The sequence below is a fragment of the Myotis brandtii genome, unplaced genomic scaffold, assembly GCF_000412655.1.
Source record: "Myotis brandtii unplaced genomic scaffold, ASM41265v1 scaffold604, whole genome shotgun sequence".
Classification (NCBI taxonomy): Eukaryota; Metazoa; Chordata; class Mammalia; order Chiroptera; family Vespertilionidae; genus Myotis; species Myotis brandtii.
Window position 1 is genome coordinate 1,970,878 of NW_005370286.1, and position 24,156 is coordinate 1,995,033.

At 39.3% G+C, this 24,156-nt stretch overlaps 1 protein-coding gene across 2 annotated transcripts; it reads left to right on the top strand.

Moving 5' to 3' along the window:
- The first annotated feature begins 10 nt into the window (after positions 1–10).
- MCMBP (minichromosome maintenance complex binding protein) lies at positions 11–23,284 on the top strand. Of its 2 annotated transcripts, none has more exons than XM_014550568.1 (16): positions 11–96; positions 1,143–1,283; positions 1,395–1,436; positions 3,835–3,936; positions 5,475–5,619; positions 8,373–8,524; positions 10,702–10,802; positions 11,271–11,449; positions 11,711–11,834; positions 13,392–13,509; positions 14,745–14,910; positions 16,463–16,596; positions 17,495–17,659; positions 18,236–18,328; positions 21,311–21,399; positions 21,709–23,284. In XM_014550568.1, the coding sequence occupies exons 2-16, from the start codon at positions 1,209–1,211 to the stop codon at positions 21,833–21,835; spliced, it is 1,812 nt and encodes a 603-aa protein (XP_014406054.1). In that variant the 5' UTR covers positions 11–96; positions 1,143–1,208; the 3' UTR covers positions 21,836–23,284. The 2 variants fall into 2 exon arrangements, with proteins under 2 accessions (XP_014406054.1, XP_014406055.1); XM_014550569.1 differs by having other exon boundaries at positions 11,271–11,443.
- Positions 23,285–24,156: the final 872 nt, after the last annotated feature.

Consider the following 24,156-nt stretch of genomic DNA (forward strand, 5'->3'; position numbering starts at 1 on the left):
TGTCTTTCAGCCCAAAATGGAGTTAATCCTGACTGGGAGAAGAAAGTAATTGAATATTTTAAGGAAAAGCTGAAAGAAAATAATGCTCCTAAATGGGTAAGTTTGTTGCTCTTTGTGGGGGAAGATGGTTGGGCTGACTTCCAGTTTCTCTCAGTAGAGTTGTAATCTATATATAATTTTAAAATATATAAATTAATGTGTACTGCCTTCTGCCTTAAGTGCCGTAAGTACATATATATTAAAAGATTTTGGTCTCTTTTACAACTTAAATTTAAAATCAAGCAATTAAATGTTTCTGTATTGGGGCCTCTAGATGGCAGTAACTGACAGTGTTACTTTCTAAGACAAAAAAATTGGTAGTTGTGAGCTTTGATTATTATTTATTTAAAAAAATTGGCATGTACTAGTCTTTAAAAAAAATTTTTTTTATTGCTTTTTAAAGAGAGGAAGGGGGAAAGAGAGAGAATAAAACATCACCCTGGCTGGTTTGGCTCAGTGGATAGAACGTCAGCCTGCTGACTGAAGGGTCCTGGGTTCAATTCCAGTCAAGGACACATGCCTGGGTTGCAGGGTCAATCCCCAGTAGGGGGCATGCAGGAGGCAGCCGATCAATTATTTTCTCTCATCCTTGATGTTTCTATCTCTCTCTCTCTCTCTCTCTCCCCCTCTCTCCCTCTCTCCCTCTCCCTTTCTTTCTGAAACCGATAAAAATATTTAAAAAAGAGAGAGAGAGAATAAAACATCAGTGCGAGAGAGAAACATCAGTCATGTGCCGCCCTGACGGGATTGAACCTGCAGCCCTTTGGTGTACAGACGATGACGCTCCAACTAACTGAGCCTCACCGGACAGGGCAGCATGTACTAGTCTTAAAAGAAGAACTCAATAAAACAAATGCCTTTCTGCTACTCAGTGTTCAGAAGGAAAAGCATTTATTTTTACACTGTAGTCAAATGCCATTACACAAAGTTGGAAGAACTCGGAGGTACTCTTGTCAGCAGTTATGTTGACTATTGAGAACATTGGCTTCCTAATGGGGCTGAGTTTTGTGCCTGAGTTGCGGTTTGGGTGTGGATATAAAGTCTATGTGTGTATTTGAGCTTACTGTTTTATAGACAGACTGCCGTGTTCATTTTCCTTTAAGGTACCATCATTGAATGAGGTTCCTCTTCATTATTTGAAACCTAACAGTTTTGTGAAGTTTCGCTGCATGATTCAGGACATGTTTGACCCTGAGTTTTACATGGGAGTTTATGAAACGGTGAACCGAAACACAAAAGCACGTGTATGTATGGCTTTTTATCGTGGAACTTTCTGTTTATAATTAGTGTTTTTTATGGTATTTTTGAATTAGATGTATTGTTATAATACTCTTATCCTTTGTTTTGGGTCATAGGTCCTTCATTTTGGAAAATATAGAGATATAGCAGAATGTGGGGTATGTATTTTTAAGATCTATAAAACATTCTTAAGAATTTTTTTCTAAGAGGAGAATTTATTTCTTTTGGTTTATCTTAAATTTATCTTTGTATAAATAAATTCTAAGAAGTCATGTGGAATGCTTTTGCTCTTATTTTCTCTGTTATATTTTTGGTCTTCTAAAAATCTTTTAGAATGTGGAATGTTATAAATGACAAAACTAATTTGTTTCTTTTCTCAGTATCTATGTATTTGGTTAAAAAAATTACAGGTTGTGATAACTTCTTTAAAAAATGAAAGTGGAAGATTAACTGAGGGCTTAACACTTGCTTAATTAAGTTGGATCAAGTTCTGCTCTCTTTCCCTGGAAAGAAAATAGTTTTTAATAGACTTAATCCTTCTTTGATGAAAGGAAGCACTGGGTGCTCTCTTACATATCAATGATAGGAAGGGTAAGAAGGCAGAATCCTGGTGCAGTTATAGTTGTGAATGGGACAGTCTTAAGGTAGAAACTTAATATTAAGCAGTTACAATGGAACACAGTATATCTCCATTTTAAACAACTGCTTTTCTGATCATGAACAACATGCATAATTAAATTTAATTTCACAAAGAAACCTGTTCAACATACCTGGCATTATAACGCAACAGTTTAAAATTTATTTCTAGTTTAATAGTAGAAAAAGATTATCAGCATTTCAAAATAGATATGTCCGCCCCCAACGTCTCCCATCGTTTGCTCTCCCTGTGTTTTTCATGTGGTCCCATTGAAACAGCAATTGTAAATGTTGGGAAAGAAACCAAGTGTCCCAGGTGGGGATGGAGGAGGCAGGAGCTTGGGCAGGGCCTCAGGAGAAAGGTGGGCCCTCGGTGGAGCCACTGGGTCTAATTCTCTGCCTTGCAGACCATCCTTTTAAATCAGGTTTTCTAGGGCTTTTTTTCACTCTGGGAGTCTGGCTCTTGCTTACTCAAACCTCAAGAGATTGGTTTATAAAGCCTAATCCCAGCCCATTCATTCATACAAGTTCTTCCTCATTGAATTAAAGTGTTCTGGTTCATTGGTCCAGTCTGGACAGAACAACAACCCCAATTTGGAAGGTTGCTGAAAAGATTTTATTAAACAAAAATGTAACTTCCTACAATTATTTAGAGAAATGGACTCATGAAAGATGAATTTGTTTAATCTTACACATGATGACCTTCAGGTCTCCCAATGTCGTTTTTCTTTCAGAGTGTTTCCATAAGTAAAATGTTTGCCAAGTCGGACGAATCAACTTTTAAATGCTTACTGCATCTTTTGATTTAGGAGCCCTAACCCCCCTCATATGAGGCTAATTTTTTTTTTTTTAAAGATATTTTACTGATTTTTACAGGAGGAAGGGAGAGGAATAGAGAGTTAGAAACATCGATGAGAGAGAAACATCAATCAGCTGCCTCCAGCACACCCCCTACTGGGGATGTGCCCGCAACCAAGGTACATGCCCTTGACTGGAATCGAACCTGGGACCCTTGAGTCCGCAGGCCAATGCTCTATCCACTGAGCCAAACCGGTTAGGGCGAGGCTAATATTTTAATACACAACTTTTCCTGGTACACAGTAATGCAGTCTTACTATAGCTCAGTCATCGTAGTACCTGGGAATAGGAAAATAAAATAGATGTGACTGTCCATCTGTGACACTACCAAAGGCAAAGATAGTTCATACCGTGTGGCTTAAGATTCATACGTAAAAGCACCATCCCAGGAAAAGGGGACGTCAGGCCTGGAAAGAGAAACAGAAAACCCTGCTTATACATATGATCTCAGGCTCAAACCTGATGTCTTTTGGATCCTCTTTTTTCCCCTCTACAAAATGAAATATACATCTTAGTTTATTTTTAAGAGGATTTTTTGTACTATAAAGTTATGTGTTTATTAAAGTAGTTTTTAAATGTTACATATTGGGTCCTTTAACACTTTCTAAGCATATATGAAATAGAGAATATGCTTTTTTTAGGGAATAATAGCTGAGTCTTGGATTGCCTCTCAGAGCTACCTCGAAATGAGTATTTCATTAAATTCCTTTTATATAGGCTGATTCTGATATGTTTTCTATGAAAGAGATAGTGGGGTTACCATATGCTTTGTCTTTAAAAAAAATAAAGCACCCTGTTTATTAAAAGGATTTAATTTTGTAACATAGGGTGCTGTGTATTTTGAATTGAGGGAAGGTAATGTATTGATTATTGCTCACAAAATTATTTTTATGTCAGTTTTCTTTTAAAAAGTGATGGTTTGGATTTAGTTAGCTGCTTGTTAATTCAGTTAACTCAATGTGAAATAATTATGGTTTTATGGTAAATAGCATAAAAATGTGGTTGCTAAGTTAATTGTTTTGTTTTTCTTAATTTTTAAAAATACTTTTGTGTACATCACAGCCTCAACAAGAAGTTGATTTAAACTCTCCACGAACTACCACTTTGGAAAGACAGAATTTCTATTGTGTTCCAGTGCCTGGGGAATCTGTGTGGGTAAAAGAAATATCCTTTATCTGAACTTTCTTATTATGGTCCTTGATTATTTTAATTGAAAAGACCATAATTTAGATTGAGTTTTTAAAAACTTAGTCTTTTTATCCCAGTGAAGCTAACTGGAAAAAACCCTATAAAGCAATCTAAGTATTCATCCCTGAGAAGTGATAAAATTGGTACATTCCTATAGTGAAATACTGTTAAAAGGTTAAAGTAGATTTAAATATATTGAAAAAAAGAGTACCATGATAATTAAGTTAAAAAGTTTTAAATTACAACTAATTCTAATTTTCTTAAGGGAAAACAATATGTTAGTTCTTTTGAGAGGAGATTGTGGAAACTATTCATCTCATTTTTATTTTTTTATTTAAATTTCTAGTTAGTAATATTTTTTAGGCACAGTTGATATACACTGAAATGCATAGAGTTTAAGAGTACACGTCAGTGATTTATACCCCAAAGTGAAGAACTAGTGCCAGGAAGTTTCTTTCTGCCTTTTCTAGGATTGCAACCACTGTCCTGATTTTTCACCATAGCTTCCTCATGCCTGTTCTGGAATGTCGTAGCTTAGTTTTGGGATTCATTAAGGTGGGTTTGGAGTAACTTGCTGTATGGGACATAGTTCTTACTCATGCCGTGTGCTATTTCTGGGTCTCACCTAAGTGCCCGGAATGTTCAGCAGGGTCCAGTTCTAAGTGTTGTGCAACTTCCAGAACCTCCACTTAGCTCCTAGCCAGCCAGCAACTGTTCTTTGCTAGACTTCAAGGAATCTGGCCTTGTGCATCCGCTGTTTTATATTCAGCCAAAGACCCAAATGGAACCTGCACCGATTTCTGGGTCCTCTTCTGTCTTCTACAGGGAAACTCCTTCCCCCCCATAGTACCAGTCTGGGTTGTCTCTACCCAGCAAGAGATGCGTCTCCACTTCTTTTTTGTTGCGATTTAGAAAATGCCCCCTAGAGGGAGTTGGGGATAAAGTGGAGTTTACCCAGTATATTACTCATTCAAGGATCATAACATTATGCTCCCTGTTGTCTAATGATTGACAACAGACCCTAACCAGTTTGTCTCAGTGGATAGAGTGTGGGCCCACAGTCTGAAGGGTCCCAGCTTTGATTCCAGTCAAGGGCATGTACCTTGGTTATAGACTCGATGTCCGGGCATGTGTGGGGGACAACCAATTGCTGTGTCCCTCTCACATCTCTCTCTCTCTCTCTCTGTCTTTTCCTCTCCCTTCCACTCTCTCTAAAAAAATCATTGGAAAATGTCCTCGGCTGGGTGAGGATTAACAAAACAAAAAAAAGAGAGAAATAGCTGCTTCATGTCTTTTGTCCAGTGTTACAGTTCTTTACAGCAACGGTAGGTAGGGGGCATAAGTTAATCCATTAGCCTCTCATGGCCAATTCTGGAAGTCCAGCCTTTTTAAAAAAAATACATTTTTGTTTTGAGCAAATTGCCAAATTAGCAATCTTTTATTAGTCATGTAATTAACATAACTTAGGACATTCCTCAGTACATAGTGGTCTTTTTCTTAACTTTTTATTTAACGCCTATATTAATGCAAACCAAGCTCGAGTCAGTCCTTCAACATCTTACACTCCCAGTCGTCACAAGAGGAGTTATGAAGATGATGAAGACATGGACCTACAGCCTAATAAACAGAAAGAGCAGCATGCGAGTGCCAAACAAACAGGTAGTGTATGCTCACAGGTTTTCTGCAGACTTCTCTTTCATTAGGTTGTTTTCAGAATGAGCTGTTGTATAATACAGTTCTAGGTGTAGGAGCTGGCAATGATTTGACAACCTAGCTTTAATGGTTATCAGACTTGTAGATGGTTCTGTGCGTTTTTACAGTACCCTGGTCAGGCTGCAGTTAGGCATCCCGTAGGGAGAAGTGGCTGCTCTGCTGTCAGTTTTTAAGGGTCTCAAGTGGTTAGCTGAAAGGGGTCTTTTCTCTTTATTTCATTTTTATCTCAGCTCAACTACTACGGAAACAGAGTGGTTTATCCTAAAAATGATTTATTTATATCTGAAAACATTCTTCTTTTCTTTCAGAATAGTGGTGCTTTTAATTTAGTAAGACTGAAAATGTCAGGAAATTGTGATACATTCCTAAACTCTAAAGAAGATAGCCCTTAGAATGGTCACAGTTCTGATCTGTTTACATATGTTTGTAGTGGCTTCTTAAAACACAACTTATTCTGATTAGAACAAGGAGACAAAAAGTTGAAAATTTTCTCAAAGCAAGAGAGAATTTCGGAATTGGTATATCATTATTGATTTCACCAATAACAGTTTTTATGCATGGTGAATTTCTTTATTATGCCAGGTAGATAAGTTTGTCTTTTTTTCTCTTTTTATATTCAGTTATTTTTCTTCACCTTTAATTAGAGGACATGTTAGAGAGGAGGTAAAACAAATTTAGTTAATTGATCTCTGTCAGATTGGGTCGAGAGGGCAAATATGAATCAGTGGTAAACAAAAAATCACTAAAGAATTTCATTTAACCATATATTATTCTATTTTACTAGAGGCCCAGTGCACGAAATTGCACTTCGGGGGGCGGGGTGTCCCTCAGCCTGGCCTGCACCCTCTCACAGTCTGGGAGCCCACGGGGGATGTCAGACTGACAGCTTAGGCCCGCTCCCCATAGGAGCAGTCAGACATCCTTAGCACTGCCTCAGAAGCAGGAGAGGCTCCCGCCACTGCTGCTGCACTTGCCAGCTGTGAGCCCGGCTTCTGGCTGAGCAGTGCTCCACCTATGGAAACGCACTGATCTCCAGTGAGCAACTCCTGCATTGAGTGTCTGCCCCCTGGTGGTCAGTGCACATCATAGCGACTGGTTGTTCTGCCCTTCGGTCAGTTTGCATATTACCTTTTTATTATATAGGATAAGTTCATGTTACTGTCTTTCCTTAATGCTAAGGAATATTTTAATATCTTTAAAATTGGAATGTTTTACAGTAAATATATATAAATGTAGTGCTCTTTTTCTCCACCTACCCCAAATGTTTATTGAAATTAGTGGTGTATCATAACAATAAATGATAAAATCCAGATCTTTGGTAATTCTTATCATTTAAGCAATTGATTCTCCTATTTCTTGTCTGATTGTTTGAATGCCATACTGCTGGGCTTTTAATTTTTTATTTGAGTACATTATTTATGTAAAGTTTAACTTGTTGGTTTCTAGGCAGTCTTTCAGGTTATAAATAGTTTTAAACTTTTTCTGAGGTAAGAGTGGATTCACAAGCAGTTGTAAGAAATAACACAGAGATCTTGTATACCCTTGACCCAATTTTCCCCAGTGGTGACACCTTGTGTAATTACTGTAGAATATCATGACCAGAAAGTGGGCATTGAAACAATCCATTGACCTTGTTCAGAATTCACATTCTTTACAGGCATCTGTGTGTGCGTATTTAGTTCTTTGCAATTTATCACACGTGTAGATTCGTGTGCCCACTACTATAGTTAAGATATGGAGCAAGTCGTTACTTGACTTCTCATATTGCCCTTTTATAAGCATGCCCATCTCTCTCCTGCCTCTGCTCTCCCTCCCCAAGTCCTTAGCCCCTGGCAACCACTAATCTATTCTTCATCTCTGTAATTTTGTCATTTCAAGAATCCCATATAATAAAAAGCTAATATGCTAATTAGACCAAACAGCAGAACAACCGTCTGGACGACCTTCTGGACAAAGCCGGGGCTGTGAGGGCCTACCCTTGCATGAATTTCATGCATCAGGCCTCTAGTGTTATATAAATAGAATCTTACAGTATGTAAACTCTGTGATCAACAGTTTTCATTCAGCAACATTCCCTTGAGATCCATCCAAGTTGTGTGTGTCAGCAGTTTATTTCTTTTTATTGCCGAGCAGTATCCTGTGGTATGGCAGGCTATATATTGATTCTAATTAGTTATCAGCCCTAAACTGATTATTTCAGGGCTAGAGGCTCTCTTTTAATCATCTTTGTATCCCCAATCACTAGTATGATTCCTGGTACATAGTGGATGTTAATAAATGCTTGGTAAGTGAATTTATTGCTATATGGTTTTATTCTGCTTAGAAGTAGGAAACTGTTCTACCAGGGTGGTTCTGTTGTCAGTAGGCCATATATGCCTTAGGTCAGAGATGTCAAAGAAACCATATTAAATATTAACTTTTAAAAATACTTATACTGAAATTTGATGGGGGGAGTTTGTTGCCATTTTATTGTAGGAGAAACAATGACTCAATTTTCCAGATCATCATAATCTGTGTTTTCTTTATAAGTCAGAGAAAGGGCTTTGCTAGTATGTGTTATTTCCTTAAGAACAGTAACAAGTTTGTGAGCTCAGAAGCATCCTTTATATCAAACTTGAAATGCTCCTGAGGGAAGGTTCTTTATCTGCAGAAGGCCCTAGAAATGACGTGAGTGCAATGCTCGCTTCCCTTTGTCCTAGGGAGTGTTGGCGGTCTTCAGGGGTGTGGCGAGCCAAAACGTCTAGAAACTGAAGCTTCTACTAGACCACAGCTGAGCTCCTTGAACCTCTCTTCTCCTTTTGACCTGAACTTCCCACTGCCAGGAGAGAAGGGCCCTGCGTGCCTTGTGAAGGTAAACCTTTCACAGACCGGACATTGACATAGACGTGTTCTGTGTCTCGGAAATTAAAATGGAAAATTCTTAGTGTTTGTGTTAGTTTCCTATTGCAAACTTGGTGGCTTAAAAGAATACAAATGTACCCAGGCTTTTAGATGAGAAGTCCGACATGGACCTTCCTGGGGGAAATCCCGTGTCAGTGGGGCTGCGTTTCTTTCCGGAGGATCTGTTTTTGTTTGTTCGTTTGTTTGTTTGTATTTTTCCTGTTACTGTTTCTACAGATGCCCACCTTCTGGGTTTGTGGTCCCCTCCTCCATCTTCATAGCCAGCAACAGTGCATCTCTCTGACCATTTTCCTTTTTTATAATACCTGAGGATATTTTTCCATTGATTTTTCGAGAGAGTGGAAGAGAGAAATATCTATCGATGTGAGAGAAACACATCGATTGGTGCCTCCTGCACAAGTCCCGACCAGAGCCCAGGCCGGGGAGGACCCTGCAACCAAGGTCTGTGCCCTTTATCAAAATCGAACTCGGGACACTTCGGACTGCAGGCCAAAGTTCTATCCACTGAGCCAAACCAGCTAGGGCTGACCATTTTTTCATAGTCACATCTGACCGTAGGTAGGAAAGATTCTCCAACTTTAAGGCACAGTGTTATCAAATTAGGTCCACCCAGATAATCCAGGGTAATTTCCCCATCTCCAGTTCCTTAATTTATGCAAGTCACTTCTGCTTTTAAAAATAACATATTCACAGACTTTAGGGATTCGGGGGGACATCTTTGGGAGGTCCATTTTTCTGTCTACCATAGCATTCTTAAAGAATATTTCATTTTGGCCAAGGTGGCTCGGTTGAGTATTGACCCGTGAACCAAGAGGTGGGCACATGCCCAGGTTGCGGGCTCAATTCCCAATAGGGGGTGTGCAGGAGGCAGCTGATTGATGTTTCTCTCTCATCTATGTTTCTATCTCTATCTCCTTTTCCGTCTCTCTAAAATCAATAAGAATATTTTTTTTAAAAAGTATTTGTCAGAAGTGGAACAATATTTTAATTCATGTCTATTCCCTTCCTATATTGTTTTTAACTTTCTAATACTATTTTCACCATTCTTCTCTTACCAAAATCCATTTCTCATTTGCATTTAAAATAGATGAAAAAAATTTTAATAGCTCCCGTATCTTGCTTATCCCCTTTTTAATCCTGATAAGTGAACAAGTGATATATGTTTCAGAATTGATCGATGAGAATCCATTTTTATTTGTTGTGGTTTTAACTTTAATGACACGTATGTAACACGAGGACCAGAATCCCAGTATTTTTCCTGCCATACTTATATCGAGTGTCACCAAGGGGGCTTTGATAGTTATTAAAGACCATCATGGCGTACAACTTTGAAAGTTGGTTTTTTTATAGTGAAAGACCTCATGGCCAATCTAAGTTTTTTGTTAACCTCTTAATCCTGTGTTTTGTTTCCCCTTCTTTGGGTACGGGCGGTAGATTTTAAGATTGTGCATGTTTCTGGTTTTAGTTGGAAACTAGAGGCCCAGTGCATGAATTCGTGCACCAGTGGTGTCCCTCGGCCTGGCCTGCAGGGATCGGGCCACAACTGGCTCTCCAACATCCCCCAAGGGTCTCGAATTGCGAGAGGGCACAGGCCAGGCCAAGGGACCCCACCCGTGCACGATCGGGGCCGGGAAGGGATGCGGGAGGTTGGCCAGCCGGGGAGGGACCACAGAAGGGCTCCAGGGCGTGTCCGACCTGTCTCGCTCAGTCCTGATCAGCAGGACCCCAGCAGCAAGCTAACCTACTGGTCAGAGCATCTGCCCCCTGGTGGTCAGTGCACATCATAGCGACTGTTTGAATGATCGGACGGTTGGAGGGACAATTAGCATATTAGGCTTTTATATATAGAGATCATCCTTGCGGGGAAGCCTCTCCTTTGTAGTGTGCTATATTGAAGATACGTTGGTCGGGGATCAGGGTTCCCCCTTTTACTTCACTTATTTGCTAACTAGAAGAATGACTTCAGGCAAGCACTTGACCTCCCTTGGTCTCAATTTATGAAACAAAAGAGTTGTTCCACTCTCTCTAAAGTTCTATGATATTATTACTTTATATCAAGACTGATATCTTACACTTCGTTGGTGTTATTTAGTCCTAACAACACAATGTCATGTGGCCTCTTATTAGGTCTATGAAGATGGGGATTGTTTCAAAGTAAATGATGTTCTTGAGTTGTATGGCATCCTCTCTGTGGATCCTGTGCTAAGTATACTGAACAATGATGAAAGGTGAGTCTTTTGTTCTTTTTTTGTGGGGGGCGGATAACTAATAATTAGCAGGATAGAGAAGAATAAATTTTCCGCACACTGAATAATAGATACCTGATGGCTTTTGAGAAAAAGACCCAGGTTTTTGAGACCCTCTGTGACATTTGACGTTCCAGCTGGTAGCTCCAGAAAGAGTCTGTTTTGAAATGACCTAGTGAGTAGCCAGACTGTATCCCGTTGAGTCAGGTGACAGCACACAGAGCACAAACATTGCTCGGCTTGAAGAAAGGAATGAGTACGTGTATCATCACATGATCCATCCCGCCTGAGATCCGGGAGGTGACAAAGGGGAGCCATGTTCTGGTTTTTTAAGATCCACAGGTAGAACTTGTTCTTGGCTTGAATTCTCATTTTTTTCAGAGATGTACATTATTGTTACATCTCTGTAACGGGCGTATCTGTGAGTTGAAGTGCTGTCCCTCTCCGCAGGGACGCCGCGTCACTCCTGGATCCGATGGAATGCACAGACACAGCCGAAGAACAGAGAGTGCACAGTCCTCCTGCTTCACTAGTGCCAAGAATTCATGTGGTTTTAGCCCAGAAGTTGCAACACATCAACCCACTGTTGCCGGCCTCCCTTAACAAAGAGGAGAGCAAAACCTGTAAGTGTAAGTGACCCCGAGATGTCCCCGTGTGTCGGGAGCTACGTGTGACGTGTGCTCGTGGGGAACTGAGTCAGCAGGGTCTTGTTCCTCGAATGGCCACTGTTTCTTTGCCCCGTTGTCCTTTAGGTTAATTAATTCTCTTCGTTAAAGTCTTGACACGTATACTGACTTGTAGTGGGTTTGTTCCGCAGTTACCTTTTAACCTAAAACACTCGAGAGGAACTGGTATGTTTATTCTGAATCTGGTCTCCTTTCCTTCTCCAGTTGTTTCAAGCTTCATGTCCGAATTGTCTCCAGTCAGAGCAGAATTGCTTGGGTTTCTCACACATGCCCTTTTGGGAGATAGTTTGGCTGCTGAATACCTTATACTACATCTCATCTCTACGGTGTAAGTGCTATATTCCTGGTGGGGATTGCGAGAGTTGGTGCTTTGTTAAAAGGGGGGAAGAGCAGGGAGGTTTCTGAGGATTTCATCATCAAGTCATTTTTATTTGTTCAGGGTAATGAGTGTTACACCAAATTAACGACAAAGTCCTTTTTCCACCTCTTCTCAGTTTCACATTGAGCATTTTGATGTTCTCTTTCCATTTAAGAGCCGATCCTATGTAATAAAGAGCTAATATGCTAATTAGACTGAACAGTAGAATGACCGTCTGGACAACCTTCCAGACGAGGCTGCGAGGGCTGAGCTCCTTGCACGAATTTCATGCATTGGGACTTTAGTATCAGATAAAGGACATGGCTGATGAGTAAAATGAACTGTTTTATCCTTTTTGTATTCGTTATTCTCTAACAGTCAACGAGGTCTGTTGTGTGCACATCTAACTTAGTTGTGGATGTGAGCACCCCTTGCTTTCACGTCACTATAGTTCTTTGTTTTCTGGTTTCAAAAGTAATATGTGTGGGGGAAAAAAAGTAGTATGTGTGCCTTCAACCAGTTCCAAGAGCATAAAGAGGAAAATAGAAATAATCTATAATCTCACCATTTAGAGATCATCTCAGTTATTAACACATTTTGGTACACGTTCTTGTCATTATTTTTGTTTACATTTATATACATTTCTGCATAGAACTCAGTTGTAATCTAAACACAGATCCATACCTTGCTCTTATCATTTAATATCTATTAAACATTATCCCGTCATAATACTTTTTTTTGAGGATTTTTTTTTCATTGATTTTTTTAGAGAGAGTGGAAGGCAGGGAGGGAGGGAAGAAGGGAGGGAGAGAAATGTTGATGTGAGAGAGACACATCGATTGGTTGCCTCCTGCACCCATCCCGACTTGGGCTGGGGATTGAACCTGCAACTCAGGCATGTGCCCTGGACTGGGAATCAAACCCTTGATCCTTCAGTCTATGTGCTGACAATGCTCTTAACCACTTGAGCAAAATCAGCCAGGGCCATTTATTCTTGATGAACTTTTTAATGGCTGTACAATATTTCATTGTAGACAGTTGTACTGTTTCCCTAAATGCTAGGTTTTCCTATTTTTTCTCTATTTTGAACTATACCACAGTAAACATCTCTGTGCTGTAAGTCTTTGCTCGAATAGAATTTGACACAGTGATATGTAATGGTTGCAAGCACAGACTCTGGAACCAAACACCTGTGTTCAAATCCTAGCTCTTCTACTTCCTGGCTATGTAAACTCGGTCATATTACCTAAACTTTCTCATCTGTAAAACAAAGGTAATAGTACCTACTTCAGAGTGTTTAAATGAGAGGATTAAATGAGAAAGCATTTAAGCACTCAGAACAGTCCCTGGCACATAATCAGCACTCATGTAAGTATTGGCTGTTATTTTTACTGCTGTTATTCTGATAAATAAAATAATTTCAGAGTAATCTATCTTTCGTGATACTATTAAGCTAATTTTCCCATGTTTGCTTTTTGATGGAAATCACCTGAGTATCTTATTGGTTAATATCTTTTTTTTTTCTAGATATACAAGAAGAGACGTTCTTCCACTAGGAAAATTTACGGTTAACTTGAGTGGTTGCCCACGGAATAGTACCTTCACAGAACACTTGTATCGAATTATTCAACATCTTGTTCCAGCAGTAAGATCATTATAAATACATATTACAGATCTGAGCACACTTGAAAAATCCATCTAAATGTCTTTCATTCAGCCCAAATATTTATCTTTGAGGTTTTAGTAGGTGTCTTTACAAGGAAGCAAGGCCTGCCGGACTCTATAACTTAAAATGTACTCGCCTCTAAACATTCACTTTTGTTGCCTTAGCAGCAATTTCTGTAAATGTAACAATGAGCCCAATTGCAGTTACTCGCTCAGAATTGTACTCTCAGTTGAGGCCACGTGCTTGTGGAATTTGGTATCCTTTGTGTGCCTCTGAACACCTGCCTCTTTAATATCTTGTTCACAACAGGCCGAGTGAGTAACCTGCTCATGTGGCGCAGGGCCATCTTTGGGCTCACAGCCATCTTTTGTTTGGACAAGATGCTGCTCTTAGCGGTGGTTTGCTTGTGTCTATAATGTGGCCTCCCTCCCTCATTTTCTTTGACGTCAACGAAGCCAAAGTACAAAAGTCTCTCCATTTTGAAAATATACCTTATCTCTTCCTCGACATCCTTCTCCCGCACCCCCCCCCCAACACTGCCGTTTAGGGAGGGAGACAGAGAGCAGATAGGAGTGAAGAGCGGGTGCAGAGGGCGCTGGGGCGGTGGGCTCTGGGAGATGGGTGAGGAGGCAGGTGCAGAGGGCGCTGGGGCGCTGGGCTCTGGGAGATGGGTGAGGAGGCGGGTGCAGAGGGCGGTGGGCTCTGGGAGATGGGTGAGGAGGCGGGTGCAGCCGGGTGGAGCGAGTAATGAGACCCAGCGCCCAGCACAGCTCAGTGTGCTCTGCTCCTTGGTTTTTCTTGAAACAGTTTATTCAAGAATCTGTAGGATATGAATGAATGTGGTTTAAATTCAGGGAGCATAGAGGGAAACTAGGCTTTTCTCTCCCTATCTTGATGAGTAAATAAACATTTTATTTTCTATTTTGTTGCCCTGTGCACTTAAGCTGCTGGATATTTGTTTTTAGTTCTCTGGTAAAATAAGAATCTTTAAGAATACTGAGCAAGACAGTTGAGAGTAAAGCAGCTCAGAGTCAGTGAAATTATTTTTTAGGATGTAGATAATCGTTTTTGCTTAAAAGGGCTCAAGAAAACATGAGATTCCTCTTGGGAGTTGATAGGTTCTTTCCATATAAACACGGTGTTTAACTCCAAATATATGTTTTCTTAAAACAGGAAACTTAGTTCCTTGCTCATTAAAAAATTTCTCTTTGCAGTCTTTTCGTCTGCAGATGACTATAGAGAACATGAACCATTTGAAATTCATTCCCCACAAAGACTATACAGCCAATCGCTTGGTCAGTGGGCTCCTCCAGCTACCCAGCAACACTTCCCTTGTAATCGATGAAACTCTCCTGGAGCAAGGCCAGCTTGACACCCCAGGTACGTACGTGGGTGTTTCCCTTCCATTTGTAACCTCCTGTCAAAGCCAGATCTGGTAATGACTTCTTAAAAGAATAACTAAACAAATTGACATCTCAGAAATATTTAAAGTAAAGGCTTGCCATATGAATTTAAAGCATATAGTATAAGTATAAATTGTGTACATCCACTATATGTTGTTATATGAAAATTTACAGTTTAGACCAAATTAACAATGATAGAACATTAAGTGAATAGCTTTAAAGATAAAAAGAGGTTTTGCCTTTAGTCATATATTATCTTTAAAAAAAGTGTAGAAAAGATGTAATAAAACATTTTTACTGCCCAATATGAAGTTTAAAATGTTTATTTCAAAGCATCTCTGAAAAAATAAAAAGCTTAGTAGATCATATGGTTTGCACTGAGCCCAGTTATGGAGCATTATAAAATTACAAGGGCCCGGCTGGTGTGGGGCAGTGGTTGAGCTTCGACCCAGGAACCAAGAGGTCATTGGTTTGATCCCCCGCCAGGGCACATGCCCAGGTTGTGGGCTCGATCTCCAGTAGCAGGCGGACAGGAGGCAGCCAATTAATGATGTCCCTCTCTCATCGATGTTTCTATTTACCCCTCTCCCTTCCTCTCTCTCTAAAAATCAACATAAAATAATGTCTTTGCAGTGGTTGAGCTTCAACCCAGGAACCAAGAGGTCACTGGTTTGATCCCCCGCCAGGGCACATGCCCAGGTTGTGGGCTCGATCTCCAGTAGCAGGCGGACAGGAGGCAGCCAATTAATGATGTCCCTCTCTCATCGATGTTTCTATTTACCCCTCTCCCTTCCTCTCTCTCTAAAAATCAACATAAAATAATGTCTTTTTAAAAAAATAAATATTTTATTGATTTTTTACAGAGAGGAAGGGAGAGGGATAGAGAGTTAGAAACATCAATGAGAGAGAAACATCTATCAGCTGCCTCCTGCACACTCCCTACTGGGGATGAGCCCGCAACCAAGGTACATGCCCTTGACCGGAATCAAACCTGGGACCCTTGAGTCCGCAGGCTGATGCTCCATCCACTGAGCCAAACCGGTTAGGGCAAGAAATATCTTTTTAAAAATAAAATTATAAGGAAGCAGATAGCTTTACCTGTGCTCAAATGACATGATGCTGGTGATAAGTTCAAGAGGAAAAGAGAATTAAAAACAATGTTGACTGGGTACACATATGGCAAAAGTGGATGGTAGCAAATCAGTAAAATTCTGTAACCTTATCCCTGTGGATAAATATAATTTTAGTTCTACCGTATTATTTTAGCCTTCTTGAACACACCACCTAGAAAGTAATCATACTTATTTGGGAACCTATTTTTTGCCTAATTGCATACCAGATGTTAGGTATCAGATACCATGTGGGAAGTATTACCTAATGAACACTTAGCTTAGTAAATTGGACAGTGCTTTATATACTCTTTTAAAGCAGTAGAAGAAACCTCGTGTCTTATAATCAGTGTCAGCAAAACTAATTTGTTTAGGTGATTAAAATCAAATGACTGAAAAATTATTTTCCTGCTTTTCTAGGTGTTCATAATGTGACGGCCCTGAGCAACCTAATAACTTGGCAGAAGGTGGATTATGATTTCAGTTACCACCAAATGGAATTCCCCTGCAATATTAATGTTTTGATTACTTCGGAGGGGAGATCACTCCTACCTGTACGATGAGTTATTCTTAAATGGAGGGAGGTTATATTGGAAAGATATTCATATATTCTTTGTCTCTTGGTTACTGCATATTACTTCAGAATTGTAGCTGCTGATTATTAATAAGGGAATTGATTATTTTGTTTCTGCCTTGGAATGAAACTCTTAGATCTACGAAGAATCAGTTATCAGCAAATCACAAGATAAGCAAAAAAAGCTGTTGGGGTAGTAACTCCCACATCTAGGTATAGAAAGTAGAAGCTGTCAGTAACTTGCCTGATTAATATCCACACCTTTGTTCTTGCTGCCTCTGTCCCATTGATTTCTGCCAATCTTATGTGCGAAGTATTTTAGAGTTCCTTTTAAAGTGTTCCTAATCCATCTGATGATGATTATTTTTTGCTTGATGGTGAAATTCTCTGGTAAATCATCAGTGTGACTGACAGCTCTTACTGATGGGAAATATGCTATTCAAAAGGCATCAAAGTTTCTGTGTATCATAAATCACATATGTTCACTTGTGATGTATGAGACAACTACCTGTGAATGAGGATGAAATGGCCCTTGGTAAGTTTTCCGTGGGAAAGTGTGATTAAGATACAGATTACATATTCTCTGGTTAAGAAAACATCTAAAACATTTTAATTAGCTGCTTTTCACACACTGGTGCTACCTTACGTGTTTGCTGATACTGGTGAGGAAACATAAGTAACCAAGAAAAGGCCAACTTTTGTAATTACTGTTGAGGTAGAGATTGTGTATGTAAATTAATGTGTAAAGTGACCTCCCCCCAATAATAAATAGTAGTTTTAATTCTCTTAGGGCCTGGTAGAGATGATGCATCTATTCTTCTGAAATTTTAGATTAATTTAAGAACTTGGAAAATACTGTGTACTATTTCTCTTTTTAGGCAGATTGCCAGATCCACCTACAGCCACAGCTAATTCCCCCAAACATGGAGGAGTACATGAACAGCCTTCTCTCAGCCGTGCTGCCTTCTGTGCTAAACAAGTTTCGCATTTACCTGACCCTTTTGAGGTTCCTGGATTATAGCATATCTGATGAAATAACCAAGGTATGTTTGGGATAAGATAAAGGATTTCCCTGTGTTGAATGAAAGTATTTAATCAATTTACATTTATTGTATTTACTGATAAGGTAATTTTGCCATTTGTTTTCTATGTCTTATGTCTTTTTTGTTTGTCTCTTTCTCTGTTATTGTCTTGTGTTTGAAATAGATATTTCTTTTTTTAAAAAAATATTTTTTATTGATATTTTACAGACAGGAAGGGAGAGGGATAGAGAGTTAGAAACATCGATCAGCTGCCTCCTGCACACTGCCTACTGGGGATGTGCTCGCAACCAAGGTACATGCCCTTGACTGGAATCGAACCTGGGACCCTTGAGTCCGCAGGCTGACGCTCTATCCACTGAGCCAAACCGGTTAGGGCTAGATATTTCTTGTATACAATTTTAATTTCTATGTCTTTTATAATTTTTTTTCTTAGTTGTCTTGGGGGCTACAATTAACATCTTAACTCTTAACTGTAACCATCATTTGGGGATTAATGCCAATTTAATCACAGTAGTACACAGAAACTTTGTTCCCTTACAATTTCATTTTCTCCCTTTGTGCTTTATTATCATACAGATTACATCTGTATACACTCTATGCCCATCGACGTTCATAATTATTGGTCTATACAGTTGTCTTTTAATCAGAGGGAAAAGTTACAAAAGAAAAGTCAGTTATACCGCCTTCTATATTTATTTGTATAGTTCCCTTTACCAGTGATCTTTATGTGCCTTCGAGTTACTTTGCAATGTTGTTTTATTTCAGCTTGAAGAATCTCTCAATATTCCTTGTAGGGCAGATCAGCTCATGACAAATTCTCTCTACGTTTTTTTGCTTATCTGGAAATGTCTTTATTTCTCTTCCATTTTTGAAGACTAGTTTTTGCTGGATGTAGAATTCTTGATTTGTAGACTTTCTCTCAACCCTTTTGGGTTATTTAAAAAGCAATATGTCGCCTTAGCTGGTTTGGCTCAGTGGACAGAGCGTCGGCCTGCTGACCAAAGGTTCCCAGGTTCGATTCTGGTCAAGGGCATATGCCTGGGTTGTGGGCTCAGTCCAACATGCAGGAGGCAGCCAATCAATGATTCCCTCTCATCACTGCTGTTTCTATCTCTCTCTTCCTTTCCCTTCCTCTCTGAAATCAATAACAAAATATTTTTTAAAAAATAAAATCAGATAAAAAGCAATATGTCCTCCCACTGTCTTGTGGCCTTCATCATTTCTGATGAGAGGACCCGCTGTACACGAGTCATTTTTCTCTTGTTCTTTCAAGTTTCTCTCTCTGGCTTTTGACATTTTAACTGTGGTGTGTCTAGGTGGGAATCTCTGAGTTTTCTCACTTGGAGTTGAGCATCTTGGATGTGCAGATTAATGCACATTTTGGGAAAGTTTTCAAGAAATTTGGTAAGTTATGAGACCATTGTTTCTTTAAGTTACTTTCTTCCCCCTTCCCTCTGGCACTCCCCTGTGTAAGTGTTGGCACCCTTAACGGTGGCCTACAAGCCTCAGGCTCTGTTCATATTTCCTCATTCTTTTTGCTTGCCGTTCCACAGACTGGACAATCTCAGTTGTCCTAACTTCAAGTTTGCTGAGTCTTTTTCTGCCTGCTCAAATTTGCTGTTGCCTTTCTAGCTAATTTTTGATTTGTTAATATTTTTCAACTTCAGAATTTCTATTTGCTTTTTTAAAAAATATTTTTTATTGATTTCAGAGAGGGAGGGGAAGGGAAAAACAGAAACATCAGTGATGAGAGAGAATCATTGAATGGCTGCCTCCTGCACGCCCCCTCACTGGAGATTGTGCCCACAATCCGGGCATGTGACCTGACCAGGAATCAAACCATGATGTCCTGATTCATAGGTCAATGCACAACCACTGAGCAACACTGGCTGGGCTCTATTTGTTCCTCACCTGAGGCTGTTTTCCATTGATTTTTAGAGAGAGGGAAAGACAGAGAAATATCAATGTGAGAGAAACACGTCGATTAGTTGCCTCCTGCACGCACCTGACCAGGGCCCAGGCTGGGGAGGAGCCTGCAACCAAAGTATGTGCCCTTGACTAGATTCGAATCCGGGACTCTTTGGTCCACAGGTCGTCAGTGCTCTATCCACTGAGCCAAACTGGCTAGGGCTGGCTCTGTTTTCAAAGTAATTTCTATTGATATTTTCTATTTAGCAAGACATCATTCTCATGTTTTCCCTTATTTATATGTGGTTTCCTGTAGTTCTTTGAATATATTTAAAATGGCTGGTTTCAAGTTTTTGTCTAGTAAGTCCAGTATTTGAGTTTCTTCAAGGACAATTTCTATTAACTTTTTGTCCAATGAATGAGGTTGTACATTCTTATTTCTTTGTATGTCTCCTAATTTTTGTGTTGAAAACCAGATATCTGTATGTATAAAAGCCAAGTGACCAGAATGACCGGTTGCTATGACACTGTGGCCTGCCAGCCAACCTCCTGCGGCCCCTCCCCCCAGCCGGCCCGACCCCACCCATGCACAAATTGGTGCACTGAGCCTCTAGTTTTAAATAATATAATGTGACAACTCTGCTGACAGATTCCCTCCCTCTCTAGGGTTTGTTGTTCTATAATGACTTTCTGAATCCTATAGTTTGGTTGTATGTGGGCACTGAAGTCTGCCCTCTTAACTCAGTGGTCACTCAATGAATGGGTAGAAATTTAATTTCCCTAGATGCCTATTAGCAATATGTCTCCCAATCTAAGTCCTGTATCCATGTTGGGGCAAGCCTTCAACACTCAGCCATGCAGATTACAACTGCTCTATCCTTCCTTCATTTTCTGCTTGCATAGAGACTCAAGGTTATTCCGAGGTGAGAGCTTAGGGCCTGCTCAGATCTGAGCATGCACACAGACCTGTGCAAGCATGTGACCTTCTAAATCCTTAGGAATTGATTTATATAGCTATCGCGCACGCGCACACACATATGGACATCTCATTCCCTGTTTTTCCTTTTAAGGAATTTGGCTAGCCAGTGCCCGAGGCAGCCAAGATGTTCAATAATTGCTTCTGATTTTTTTAAAATGCCTTGGGAGAAGAGGCTGTTCACACTGGGCAAGCCCCATGTCAGGTTAAAGACAACCTTACAGATGGGTTCTTCCAGGGAACCACCAAATGATAATTCCTGAATGGTGCTTTGGGAGACCTCAAGCCCCACTACCTCTTCAGTGGTTGCCAGGCGGGACATTCTCAGGGCTGCCTAGGTGGGGTGAGGGTGGGGAACAGAGCACGTTAAAATTTCTCAAAGCTCAGTGTTCTTACTGCCTTTCTTGAGTAATGCTCCTCAGATTGCTGCAAGCCTCTGGTTAATTTCCAGAGCTTTGATGAAGCTGATTTTGACCATTTTTACTAGAGTTCTTATTCCCTTTAATGGAATTTTCTGAGGTCCTTGTTCTGCCATTTTTACTGACATCATCTTCCCTGTTTACAGGCATGTTTGCCTGATCTTATTTTGTTTGGAATACTTTCATCGGTAACATTATTTATATGTATTGTTTGGTTCTCAATCATTTCATCCATGTTATCTAATTTTTCTAAAAAGCAGGGCTGACTTCATTTTTACATCAGTCAAGGGACCATGTTAGTTTTCTTTTCCCTATTAAATGCAAATGTCATTTCCTCTTTTGATAAAGGCAGTTGAAGATGACTTTGTGGAAATGCGCAAGAATGACCCTCAGAGCATCACTGCTGACGATCTCCACCAGCTGCTCATTGTCGCTCGGTGAGTAGGACATGTCCATAATTGCTTAACGTAAGCTATGAATAAAGCCCCTAGTTTATAGAAATGAACTTTTTCCTTTTAAAAACCCTTGTGAAGTGGCTCATTGAAGTGAAATTGCATTTGGCCGGTGATCACTTCAGTGGAACCAGGCATGCTTCTCAAAGTGAGTCATCTCCCAAATTTGACTTAAAGGATTCCTTTGTAGACATCGAACTTGGTTCTTGACCTCTTTGTGGCCCTGCCACAGGTCTTGTTCCTAAACTAGTATTCCTAGGTCTAGACTTAAATTTGTTTCTTATCTCAAACCAGGTTTCTGTCTCTCAGTGCTGGTCAGACAACACTGTCAAGAGAACGATGGCTAAGAGCAAAGCAGCTTGAGTCTTTGAGAAGAACTAGGCTTCAACAGCAGAAGTGTGTGAATGGAAATGAACTTTAAACATCTGATACCTATCGAAGAGTAATGGGCAAATTACAGCCACATTCTTGTAAAATGCAAGTATCATTTATACCATTGTTTTGTAGATACTTTGTATTAAAAACCAAGGACTTTTCCTGAAATCAAGCCTGGTAACATCTGAAGTTTATATAATATTCAGTAAGGACTTTTACCTTACTGATTTTATGGAGCTTTTCGAGTTTGTTTTATAATTATATAAATTAGTAATGTACAAAACTGTATTTGATATTAAAAGTTTAATATTGATAACATTGCTGCTTATACCATTTCCTTAGCTGAAGCTAAGTTATAGGCCAGACTTTGTTCATATGAAAATAGTTGCAATTCCATTCAGGAATTGTTCACTTAAGATTTTTTACGTCTTTCCAATTAACAGTGGATCTGAATGTGTTTTGTGATCACGTTTGGGAAATGATACTATAGAATTTCACATGATTTCCCAAACGTTTGACCACAGAAGCTTTTTTTCTATTTAACAGTTGTTAATCTGCAACACTAGTCTTTAACGTGGCAGTGGTTCCCATACTTTGAGTTCATGGACCAGTAATATTTCCCCAAATTTTGGGATGGACAAGGATGCCAAGTTATCTGAAAGAAATCACTGTATTATTACTTTTTTTTTTCATGAGGACAATCTTAAAACAAGATAGTCCTTTAAGTGGAATAAATGTAGCTTTTTAAAAAAATACTCCATTGTCCTTATTTTTCTCATTTCACCCCAGTACATTTGGGAACCACTGTTTTATGGCACTCACTTAAGGAAATTCTACCCTACTAACTTGTTTTTCCTAAATATGAGGAGAGTAAAATAGTTAATTTTTAATTTTAAGAAATGTCTTCTTTAGGAAAAAGGTTTTTATCTTTTCCTAATGTCATTTACTTGCTTTGATGATTGTATTAGATTTTGAACTTTATTAGATTAACTAACATTATCTGCTCGTCCAGAACACCATGATAAAACGAAGTAGGCTTTCCCCAGACCAGTTACAGTTCTCACATACAGCAAGTTTTCAAATGAACAAAAACATCATTGTTCATAGTATAATTGTGGCTCCCAGAATATTTGGAGAGGTTAGAACATCACTTAAGCTGTGGTTATACATAATTATTTTTAGTCAGTGACTTACCTAGTTGGAAACATTAATGGTTTAAATGATTCCTTAAATTCCACCCCCAGGTCTAAATTGACATTGTTAACCAAGGAAACAGGGTGAGCCTTGAAAATCAAGGAATTTATTATGCCTAGCAAATGGGATTATTAGTTTAACTTTTCCTAAACTCAAATCTATTTTTTATAAACTAATATAATCAGTTTATATTTAGTATTCTAACTGGTTTTCATTTTTATAACTGGTAGACTAGACCATCCTTGAACTTTTAGGAAATGAAACCTCACCTGGATTTGTGGGAATAAAATTCAAGAGATTAGTTACCGTGTGTTTATTGTGCCAATGTGAATTGTAGTTTACCAAAGAGAAGTACTAAGTAGCTTGGTCTGGCAGAGAAGTTCCCTTGAAAGGAAAACCCTTCCAGAGAACTGAAGCTCTTCCCATGTGCCCTGTGTGGAGGAGATGCTGTGCCCTCAGACTCCAGTGAGCAGGTAGGAGAGAGAACCTTGGGCTTCAGAAACCCTTTCCTCCCTTGCTATATACACGTGGACATTAAAGTTGTCAATCTAACGTGATTTTAACCCTATTTTTGAATCACCAGAAAACTAAATGAATATTATAGAAAACTTACCTTGCTTACAAATTCTTTAATCCCATTCAAAAATCAAACCCTTATCCTTAAAATGTTATTCAAGGAATTCTCATACATTGTCACTTTAAATTACAATGGTATTTTATTTTTTAAATAGCCACAAGATTTGACACTTCACACACACACACAAAAATATACCACTAATAAATAACAAGTGGAAATACTTAGCAAAGTTACAACAGACTTAATGTTTAGCTGAGAATCACGTCAACAGAGTAAGGCTCTAAAGATACCAGACAAACCAGTATTTGTTTGGAATAAAGTAGCTTTCTTATTGTATGGGTATAGAAGAGTTTCCATGTGGTCAGGGTTATGGTCATAAAACCAATTTTAACACAACTGTGCTTCATAATAAGTTTCAATAGTCTACACAAGATGTTAAGGAATGCCCCCTACAAAAGAATTACCAATATCCGGTAAAGTACATTCTTACCTGAAAATACCAAAATTAATAGGTGCTGGTATTCAGATCTGATGTCTCAGGTTTTATGACTGACATATCTTAATGCTCCTAGACTTTGGGGTATACAGAGTGGCAT